The 12042-nt window shown below is 40.5% G+C and overlaps 1 protein-coding gene across 1 annotated transcript in view; it reads right to left on the bottom strand.

Moving 5' to 3' along the window:
* Positions 1–12042, bottom strand: part of Nbas (NBAS subunit of NRZ tethering complex) — a 367894-nt gene that overhangs the window by 187788 nt on the left and 168064 nt on the right. Inside the window, 3 exon segments of the mRNA XM_032907488.1 lie at positions 5099–5183; positions 5463–5576; positions 9105–9269. Of these exon segments, the coding sequence (XP_032763379.1) occupies positions 5099–5183; positions 5463–5576; positions 9105–9269 (364 nt within the window).

Below are 12042 nucleotides of genomic sequence, written 5' to 3'. Positions count from 1 at the left end.
GAGGCGCTTTTTTTCAGTTGGGACTTGTTTTGATTTTCCCCTGAATACTGAAGGATAGGAAGTCCTTCCTGTAATAAGTACTACAGTGGTAAAAGAGGCTATTACTTCCATTTGATATAATCATAATTAATGAATTAGTAATTGCATTTAAGGATGAAGACGGATTTCACTCTGAAGGAAGTATACACTCAAACAGCCATCCCTGATTAAAGGAATGTGTGCGCCCAGGCTGTGTTTGTTGTTGTCTCTCACTCCTACAGCACTCAACAGTCAGATGAGTCAGTTGTCCCTCAGCTTCCCTGTGGAAGATGGCAATGCTTTCTGCTCATCTGCAAAGGAGATTTCAGAGTCCCAGTACGTCCTTCTTTTCCTGTGGGCCTTCTGCCAACACACAAAGCCACGGGCATAAAGGCAATCTAGCCATCCTAACACCTCAACAACATCCCTCCTTTTCACTGTTCATCTTCAGAAGTGGCTCTGCACATGGTAGTCACGTCCTTGCTGTCTATTCTCTGGGTTCTGCATTGCTGTGTCCCAACTGATATGAAACCATAGGCTGTGAGAATTTTTTCAACTCTTACAATGGTTCTGTACAACAATAGATAATTTTGTCTGTAGGCTTCAACAGCATGAATTTTCCTTTACCTGTCCCCAAATAATCTTCTTCTACCTCTTCTTCCTTGAGTGTTGGGTGAAGGTGGCTGTCATTTCTTTATCTTAGTCCCATTTTACAGTTTATCCCCTGGAATAAACCTTCATGTCAACAGACTCTCTAGTCTATTTCCCTTTTCACTTAACCATCTCAGAAGACATATATTACCAAATATCAGTTGAACATGGCACATAAATTTTGCCCCAACTTAATCTTTACCCAATGTTTTTAGTATTTCTGAAGTCTTTCACTCTTCTCCTTGTATACCAGACTTAAAACTCTAGAGGCCTCAAGGACCTTAGTCTCTTCTATGCTCTCAAGAAGCAAGAAGTTATCAAAACTGCTAAGGAATCGCCACCAAAGGCTTTCACACACATACCTTTTATCTCAGGCCACAGATTCCTGAATAGTTTTTTGTCCTTTAAAATCATGACTTGTAACATCCTTCCATCTCCTCTCTACCCTAGTCCCTTCAGTCTCTCTCCTTCCAGATCCTTCTTCATACAGTGGTTCTACTGTAAGATTAATCAAGCACATATATCTGTGTCCCTCTCCAGATCAAAAAAACAATAAAACCTTTTCGAGGTCCACCCAATGTTTAAACAATGAAAGTTAAATTTTCCTATTTGGGCAGAATGTGTGGGGACTGTTATTTGTGCTTTCAGACACTATTCAAACAGCCTGACATTCAAATGAGGCCTGTGCTCATGGCATTCCTCTATGTAACAAGAATAAAATATATCTTCTTCAGTGGGATATATATTGGACCGATGCTTTGCTGGAAGTAGCACTCCTCTAAAACTAAGTAATGTTATATTAAACCTTATAAACATAGGCCCAAGTCCAAAAACCAATTGTGTGTACATACAGGAAACTGGAAATCCACACAAGATAGTTACCATCAGAAGAGTCAGGCTGTTGACATCTCATGCTATTACAAGCAATGGACCAGCCAACTCTGATTGTTAATATGTGCTACTAACCTTCACAGAACAGATTCCTAGTGTAATATTACTGGATAGAACAACATTCAACTATAACTTTCATGGCTGTTGATAAGTGGCCTGTGTTTCTCAAGTCCCTATTTAAGCCTTTGCTCTTCATGGCCCTGATACCAGGACTGCTTCAAGTACTGGGTGAGTTTTATCACACTTGAATGTCTTGGCCTGTTTTGCTAGGTTTTTAACATCTATTTCAAGTGCCCAAGAAAAGTGGAATATGTCTAAAATTCTCTATAGAGGGCAAACCACCTTCACTCATGGGACAGTACCCTGAAATTATCCCTAGTAGAAGTCCCTTAAGACCTCCATTCCTTTCTAAGGAGCCATGGTTAAGAACTGAATACGTAGTACACTGTTATGTTCTTCTGTGATTAGGTTCTCCTTGCCAAACAATTCTACAAATGAAAGTTTAAGATAAACTATGAACAATAGAGACAGGAAGTGAGTCAGGACAGAACAAGAAAGTAAAGTGTATACAGGAAGTAAAAGGCACCTCTCACCCCTGCATACTGGCTTAAATTTCTCAGTAAAAGTGAAGAACTGTAAAACCACCACCAAGATCAAAATGGCTGCAAAGGCCTATGGCGTCAAGGATTAAAATGGCTAATAAGCCGGGCATAAGGCCAATTTCTGTGTAAACTGAGTTCAGCCTAATCAGCAATTCTTTCTTACCTTAACCCAACAGGGCACCATGTAAGCCACATTACAGGCACCTTTACAGAGGGAAATTGTTTAACAATTAACTATACTACCTTAAACATTAAACCTACCTTCAGATTATATCCTTTCATCGCCATAATCTTACAGTTCATAAAATCATACACACAACATTTGTCAGACACATGGCTCTCCTGAGACGGCCCCACCTAGCCTTGGGTGTATGCTAACTGATCTTCTTTCATAAATCCCAATTCTGTTTCTTTCTCCTTCCTGGGAGTCTTTGCTATGTCTTCCTAAGGAGCTGGATTCCCCCAAGTGAGCTTCCTAAAAAGGAACTGTCTGTGCGTTGACATCTCCCACCAACACTGACATAGGTACTGGGAAGCACCAAACGACAGACTCTGGAAGTGCTGCCACTTAGCGGAACAGATGGCATGGGATCATCCGTCTTCAGAGTGGAGTATTATGGAAGGTATGCCAACATGCTGTACTCGTCAGAACCTACAAGAACTTGAACCCATAAAACCCACCACTTTAAATGCTAAAAGAAGTCTGGCATTTTCAGAAGGAATCAAATGCATAGTCTTTAATCCAGCTATGCCAAATTCAAAATTTGCTTAACTGAAATAAAAACATGTATCCATGACACTTGCATGAGGAAGCCCACAGCATCTTTTTATAACAGCCACAGTCAGAATCTCCATGTCTTCAGAAGAAAATAAACGCACTGTTTCATAGTCATTCAACGCAGCAATGCTCAATAGCAGAGAACAAAGACAGTGTACTAAAGGTCGTGCCACGGACAGATCTCAAACACTCTCAACTCAGGCTTTACATAAGGAGAGTGAACACCGGATTATTCTACTACACGCATATACAGCTATCAGAGAGTGTGTACAGTGGTAAAGTAAGAACATGAGGGTCTTCTAGTGGAGTGGGAAGTACACTGAGCAGGAAGTGACAGCTCTGGGGTGACAGTAAGTCTGTTTCTTAAGGGGGTAGAGGGTCACAAAGGCACTGGCAGAACTCAGTTGGACTACTGTTCTGTTTCACTGTATATCTTCATCTTTTAGAGAAGCAATAAATATGAACTCAATATTAAAATCTCCACAGTTCAATGTGGAGGATAGAAGTGTTGTAGTGTCTGCAACTTACTTTGACATAAGTGGTGGTAGAAGGGTAAAGAAATAAAACTACAGAATGCATAGTAAAAGATAAATGTCAACTCTAGGCAGAAGGCAATGGGGCTACTCGGTGAAGTTTTTTTTTTTTTCAATTTTATTATGAGTAGTAAATATTTTAATAAAATTTTGGAGGGAAAAGTTTTTGCTTACAAATAAATATGTCAAATGTTCAATCTCAGTGTTGTTACCTAATCTCCACAGAAGTTTCTTTCTAGAACAGTTATGTAAGTCCAGTGCCCAAGCGCTCAGGCAGCCAGGCTCACAACCACTCAGGTACTTTATACTAGAATTACCACGGATGTCGAGAAACCACTGCCATTTCAAGCCCAAGTAGAAAAGACCACATCTCTTCCCTAACGACTACACTGCTGCTAGTGTCGCATAACATTTTCCTTCCACATAAGATCATAACTCATTAATCATAGCACCGTAGCCCAGGGCCTCTTCTAACAGACCAGCCACTACGGTAAACTGACAGGACTGAAATGGGAGCACCGCGCCTTATGGCACCCTGCTCATCAAAACCTTCTTACAGCTCTCACTGGGAATCAACGATTGCTGCGAAGAGCCAGCCACGCACAGCACAAAAGACGCATTCCAGCCTCGGAATCAACACAGAAGCAGTGTCAGCAGAGAGGATAAACAAGCTGATAAGGAACTCACGAAATCCCATGGTAGCTGAAGAAAATGAGTCACAGGAACTTTACAACATAATTTAACATATATGTATTTTTTAAACTGCCCTATTTTAGCAATGTATATGAATTTAATTTGCAATGTTAGTCTGCAAACCAGATGCAAACCAGATGTTTATATATCTGGTTATATATCCCAAGGAAGTTATATATCCAAAATCGATAGTCTGTGCCACACCTCTCCAAAGCACTCCATGATGAATCCCAGGAAACTGATCACAAAGGGAAGGAGAGCAGAGGCTACTGAACAAACACCCGAGGCAGGTGAGATGCTCAGAAGTGAGGTGCTGGCCCACCTCATGAACTCACTGGTGGGAAGGAGAACTGACTCACAAGTTGTCCTTTCACACAGACACACACACACACACACACACACACACACACACACATACACACACACACACGCGCGCGCGCACATACACTCGCACTCACACACACACAAATATAATTGAAAATAATTTTTAAATGCTTAGAAATTCCAAAAGAAATATGAACCTAAAAAGAAGTGGAAGATAAAGACAAGTAAGCTGTTTTTAGTAAACTTGCACATCTCTTTCTTTTCTAAAAAATTCTACCTGAAAATATATGTCACTATGGAGAAATTCTGTTATGTCAACCACAGCCCTCCTTTCAAAGAACAAATAAACACTGACAGGGACACCATTCACTATGACAATCAGCAACATGAAGACAGGAATTGTATGTTATTCACCCTTTTAAATGTGTATCCAGAAAACGGTAAGAATTTGATAAATACTTGTGACAAATGGATAGATGCTATTAGATAATTCAAAAGCACTGAAATTATATTTCTCCAAACTCTCCACTCATTCACACACTCGTTGCTCTTGGAACAGGACCTATGCCTGCTGAGAGATCTGAGAGATCGATCACAGCATGACTGACCTTCTGTGGTCGGGAACACTTGTGCCTTGGCCTCTGCCAGCTTTCCAGTTCTCAGCAACACTTCAGCAAGACTTTCCACAGGGACCTGCTGATGGGTGGCACAGGTCACTTCAGATGACACAGAAGTAGCACTTTCTCTTAGAAAACATGATTGCCGAGTTCTATGGCTTCTAGTGAGCCAAATAACTGTTTTTCACTAATGTACATTGTTTTATTTAGGATTTTAGTGGATTTTCATATTACAATATGTCATATGATGAACAAGAAACAAATCCTAGAACCAACATAGGAAGAGTGAAGCCGAAGAAAAGCTTCATTTCTCCTTGTGCAGTTAACCCTATCTTCTCATGCACATTGTCCTTACCTCAGTGACAAAGGGATTAGCAATGACTGACTCATAAAAAGGGTGGCATCCTTGTCTTTCTAGATCATCATTGGCTACAGTTCCAATTCGATATGCTCCACCAAAGTCCTGCCCCTAAGAAGAACATGAAGAAAACTGGATTAAAAGAGAGATCAATCTGGTATTAACTGTGTGGTGTCAAAATTTGTTTCAAGCTCAGGGATTTACATGATTTCCTCATGCTGTTGAACTAAGTCATTGTAGGATCTCATAGCTTAAAGTCTAAGATTTCCTGGGAACATTGGGTTAATTATACAGTTTTTAGTAAAAAAAAAAAAAAAAAAAAAAAAAAGAGAGATCAAGGACAGGCAGAAGGGAGAAGAGGAAGGATAGGAAGTGCGGATGCTGGTTCCAGGAGAAGGTAATCAGTGTGTCTTGTACATCTAGGACAGAGTGACACCAATGCCCAGTAGCAAATTTAAGAACAGTAGCTACAGCATATGGGCAGCACTTCAGTGTACCCTAAGACCTTGTTGATATCAATAAATCAGAAATAGTGGGGCCATCAGTGCTACATAGACTGAGTTTTCTATACCACAGTTAGAACAACCATCCTAAGATGTCACTCGGTGTGGCTCTGAAGAAGGCGAGCAGCAACAACAATGATCCTCAGCGCATTAAATGTGAACACCAACATGCCACTTACAGGCCTATGTACCTCCCTCCATTGAAAGGGCCCCAAGGCTGGCTGCTTGCTGAGGTCGGATTATTTCTCCAGGCCTGCCTTGTGCCCATGTGCTCGAGTCCTTCCAAACCGTGATGGTGCCCGCGTAACTAGCTGGAATCCTTCACTATCACTCCCCACCCAAGCATGCATGGGCGTTATCACCATTCCTGATTGTAAGCACCTATTGCCCTGCCACAGTCATTAGACTTCTGTGTTCTCCTCCAATAGATAGAAAAACTCCTCATGGGGAAAGTTAAGGAAAAGATATTCTTGCAAAGACTACTGCAGACTTTTTGGCAGGTACAGTCCAGGAAACAATGAAACTGTTTAATAAAATCATATATTAATAATAGTGTTGCACACTTTACACATAAACCATCAAAAAAAAAAAAAGGTAAAAGAAAAAATCCGCCCCCATGGCAACATGACAAGGCCAGTACCTCAGTAACTCGTACCTCTATTACCAACCAAGCAGACCATCCAAGCTGCTTCCACATCCTTCATGGTTATGTGTTTGAAAGGACTGGTATCCCCCACCTAAAGAGCTAACTAGAGGCCTGTCTCTGCCTCCAGCTAAGATCACTGCCTTTCCACAGGGCACTTACATGATCTCACTAAGAAAAACTGCAGCAGACAGACTCCAACAGCTTTCCACCTCCTGCAGTCATATCACAGCCTGCACTAGGCTTTCACACTCAACTCCCCACTAAAAGCCACCCCGTCCTGTATGCTCTAAGAAGGGCTTTGGATCTGCCTATGTGGTTCAATCACACTTCTGCATGAAATGATTATTTAATGAAAAAAAAATATCTAACTTCCCTCTAAATCAAAACTTTACTGTCTCAATAAAGTCATGAGTCATTTAACTGTTCAAGCTCTTTTGTATTCATTCTTACTGGTTTTCTTCAGATGTAACTTTTGCATTTTTCATTCCTACTGACTACACACGGGCAATCATTGTGTGTGTGATGGGCCTTGACCGCACACACCTTAATACTTATACCTCCATCTCCTTTCTACATATCCACTTTTGAGTTCAGGTCCCACTCAAGTTTGCAAACAAGACAGAAAATGGGACCTTGATTTTCTAAGCATGGCTTATTTCAATTAACATGATCATTGTCAGTTCTACCATTTTTTTTCTGAGAATATCAGTTTTGCTCTTCATAACTGAGCAAAACTCCATTCTGAATACAAACCACATTTTTTCATTTATCTTTTCTTTGGTGACAGGCATCTAGACTGAGTCCATAGTTTAGCAACATGAATGGTGTCACAGGAACACAAGTGTACAGATAAAGCTGCAGTCATCAAACTGACTCTTCTGGACACATAACCTGAAGTGCTGTGAGTAGATCACAGAATGGAAGTTCTGTTTCCATTTTAGAAACCTCTGTAGCCATTTCCATATTGGCTGGAATGATTTATACTCCCCCAGCAGGAATAGGCTTCTTTCTTCGCCAAAGCCTTGCCAGTGTTCGTTATTCCTTGGTGATAATTGCCATTCTGGTTTTAAACAGATAATTACCATAATTTTGATTTTCATTTATCTAGTAGATAAAAATGTTGAACATTTTTTCAGGTATTCACTATCCATTTGTACTTCCTTACAAATGTCTGCCTGTTGTCCATCTATCAATTTGATTATTTTCACTCTAATTATTTAAATATTGGAGTTCCTTATGTATTCTAAATAGTAAATCTTTGTCCAACAACTGACTATTCAGCAAGAATTTCTCCATCAGAATGCTGATCCTTCCTTTGGCTCTGCAGAACTTTTCTAGCTTGATACAGTCCTGTTTGTCATTTCCTGAGCAACTGGAGTCCAATTCAGAAAGTTACTGCCTATGCCTAGAACCCTACCTAGGTTGTCCTATAGTATCCTAAGTTTCAGGTCTTGGACTAAGGTCTCAGCATGGCATCAAGAGGGAACCAGTTTCACTCTTGTGTCTGTAGATATTCAGGTTTCACAGGACCTCTTGTTAAAGAGGCTAATTTTCCCCTTCTATCTCATTCTGGTACAATAATTAAGAGTTAGGTGGCTTTAGAAGGATGGCCTACTTTCTAAATTTCCTACCCAAGTCCATTGGACAGTAGACTGTTTGGAGATCACTAACATGTTGTTTTTATTATCACATTTCTGTAATACGTGTCTATGTCAAGTGTTACAATGCCTCTTGAACTATTTATTCATTAGCTCAAAAATGTTTTGGGTATCAGAGGTACTGGAGTTATCTTTACATCACAGTACCATTTCTCTATTATGCAAATGTTTCATCTCCTCTACCATTGCTGACAATGAAATTACATTAAAGTCTTCTCTCATTTTATCCCCAGCATTTATACCTGTACGTGAGCCAAAGAAAGTGACTTGTGCATATATGCTAAATGAATGTATGGGTAGATGGTGAGTAAACACATGAGTGTCAATTTCATGAGTACTGGGGATGCACTGGTGCTGAACTCACATTTCTTCATGCTTTATTTTCATTACAGTAAAAACAACTGCAGTGTGGCAAAGTAGAGAATAAGGGTAGCAATAAGGGTAGAAGATTAAAAATATCACCAAAACAGCCTCAAGCCTGTAACTCCAGGGCAGAAACAGAAGTCTGTAAACCTGCCCCTAAGCTGACATCACCTATCCTCAACTGCAATCAAACAGAAATACAGCAGAAGCAACTGAGTACTCAGACCCATTCTCTTCTTTTGTCTCCCTGAATTTTAATCCTGAGAATAAACCAGATGCTCCCCAAACGAATCTCAGTGTCCTTACAATCAATGCATGGAACAGCATTACATTCTATGAAATGGATTGCTCATTCCTTATCAGATGGGAGGACCAGATTTCTTAAGATATTTGACAATCAAAGATGTCATTGTGACAACTAGTAGCAACAATGATGAACTCATTTAGATCATAAAGGAGCCTTGCTTACCTGGAGGGGCCGCAGGTATGCTAAGGACTTCTTCCACCACTGCCCATCACTGACAGCTTGCAGGACAGCCTTGGTAGTAGTTGTGGTATTGGACAAGACTTTCATGGTGGTTGCAGTGGTCCACTGTAACAGGTCTGCTGAACTGCTACCCAAAGAAGTATCATCCTACATTGAGAAGACAATGGGCGGTGTAAAACGGCCATTGCTAAGACTGAGCACAGATAAAGCTGTGGGCAATAACTAGACTCATTAAACACCAAAATAAACAAATTGAAAATCCATGTTAGTCAGTAACTAAACAGAAGTGAAAGAAATACTAATAGTTCATTGTTCACCACTAAGCTCACAAAGGACAACAGAAAGAATATCAATGCCTCAAGTCAACACTCATTTTCACTAGACCTGCAAAGGAGTGATGTGCTCTTTATTTTTACCAAGCTAATAACCACACATTTTAATTAGTCATTAAATTAAGAAGTAAATCATTTAATTGATCAATGTTCTAAGACCCTAACAAAGTAGACAACTCCAATAAGCTACTTATCAATATAAAAGGAATAACTTTTCATCCAACCAAGGAGATGAATAATATTACTTAAAAGATCTAACCTCCTGCCAATCTTGAGCAATTCAGCAAAAATGCTACTTATCCCTTTAAAAACCTGAACGATTCCTCACAAAATTGGACACAGTACTACCTGAGGACCCAACTATACTTCTCGTGGGCATATACTCAAAAGATGCCCCAACATATAACAAGGACATATGTTCCACTATGTTCATAGCAACCCCATTTATAATAGCCAGAAGCTGGAAAGAACCCAGATGTCCCTAAACAGAAAATGATGGTACATGTACACAGTGGAGTACTATTCAACTATCAAAAACAATGACTTCATGAAACTCATAGGCAAATGGATGGAACTAGAAAATATCATCCTGAATGAGGCAACCCTGTCACAAAAGAGCACACACGGTATGCACTCACTGATAAGTGGATATGAGCCCAAAGCTCAGATTACCCAAGATACAATCCATAGACCAAATGAAGCTCAAAAAGAAGGATGACCAAAGTGCAGATACTGCAGTCCTTCTTAGAAGGGTGAACAAAAATATTCATAGGAGGAAATACAGAGACATAGTGTGGAGCAGAGACTGAAGGAAAGGCCATCCAGAGACTGCCCCACCTGGGGATCTAGCCCATATACATACAAACCCAGACAATATTGCTGATGCCAAGAAGTGCATGCTGTCATGAGCCTGATATAGCTGTCTCTGGAGAGGCTCTGCCAGAGCATGACACATATAGAGGTGGACACTCGCAGCCATCCATAGAACTGAGAACAGGGTCCCCAATGGAGGAGATAGAGAAAGGACTGAAGGAGCTGAAAGCATTTGCAACCTCATAAGAACAACAATGCCAACCAACCAGAGCTCCAGGACTAAACCACACCCGAAAAGTACATACACATGGACAGACCCATGGCACCAGCTGTATATGTAGCAGAGGATGGCCTTGTTGGGTACCAATGGGAGAAGAAGCCCTTGGTCCTGCCAAGGCTGGACCCTCCAGTGTAGGGTAATGTCAGTCGCGAGGCATGAAGGGGTGGGTGGATGGGTGAGGGAACACCCTCATAGAATAAGGGGGAGGGAGGATGAGTCAGGGGATTTATGAATGGGAAAGGGGATAACATTTGAAATGTAATAAAAAAATCCATGAAAAAAGGAAAAAACCATTATAGACGATGCTTCTAACACAGCCTTAGAAGCAGAAAGATTAAGGCAAAATAACTCACTTGCCCAATATAAATATGTAAACCCGCAAAGCAGAAAACTTGCCATAGCTACGGCCAAAAAGGTTTGCAAAGGAGAAGCCAAGGGGTAGAGGTAAAAGATTTGAAACATAAAGATCCTAAACCCACAGTGGCTAACCTTCCAATCAGAGGATGATCGCGGAGATAAAATGAATTGTAGAATATTTCAGACACTCGACAGAAACTGTCCTGTGTGTCCAATAAGAGAATGGGACCTCAGTCTACAAGCACAAGGAATAGAGTTTGGCCAACAACATGAAGAAGAGTAAAAGATTCTCTGCCAGAGCCTGCAAAATTCCCATCTTATGAGAACCATAAAATAATGAGCTTTTCTAAGAGCTGTGGATTTGTGGTGAGAGCAAAGGAAAGGATCAACATTAGGACAAGTAAACTTGTGTTTACTTTCAATTAGGGAAAATCAAAAGAAGACTTTGAGCTACACTAACCAAAGCCCAGAATTTCCCTAATCCCAGTGCCTGAAGCCATTTCTTCTAAAACACTCTCTACATGCTTTACTGCAGTTTTGACATTAGAAAACATGTATCCATGAACTGAAGGCAACATTAGAGATTAAAGGTTAATTATGAAAAGAGAAAACGATGCCACGGCAGTAAAGAACAAGACATGTTACACTGCCTGTGTATTATAAAGCTAATCACTGAAATACAACTGAGGGTTAGGTAGCCATAAAATTAGTGTTCCTCTCAGCTTCAGTTTGGGCCAACAGCACAGCTTTGCTGACGTACTCGATCAGACCTCCTTACAAAATGTTCTTGCTGTGAGTTTCAAAGCTAAAGAGCACACGTCTTAAATGGGCCTGTAACTGTGTTGCAAAAATGACTCACTTTCTCCACATTTCAGACACACTGCATGAAATCTAGGAGGCGAAGCTATTGTAGAGGTTTATCTGTTCAATGATTCTTCAACTGGCAAGAAATATATATACATATGAGTAACATAAACTGTATATAAACATCTATAAAACTGTGCCAATAACCTCATTGCCAAAGTAAAAGAGGGGCCTAGAGGGAAACCATGAACTTCCAACCTGCCAGCTCCCACCTTTGTGGAGCTGGCATAGCATGAAAACTCATCTTCTGGCTCCCTGGGTAGAATGTACCCAG

Source organism: Rattus rattus, chromosome 7 (assembly GCF_011064425.1).
Source record: "Rattus rattus isolate New Zealand chromosome 7, Rrattus_CSIRO_v1, whole genome shotgun sequence".
Lineage (NCBI taxonomy): Eukaryota > Metazoa > Chordata > Mammalia > Rodentia > Muridae > Rattus > Rattus rattus.
Note: the sequence above shows the minus strand (reverse complement) of the source record. Positions and strands in the feature narration are given on the sequence as shown.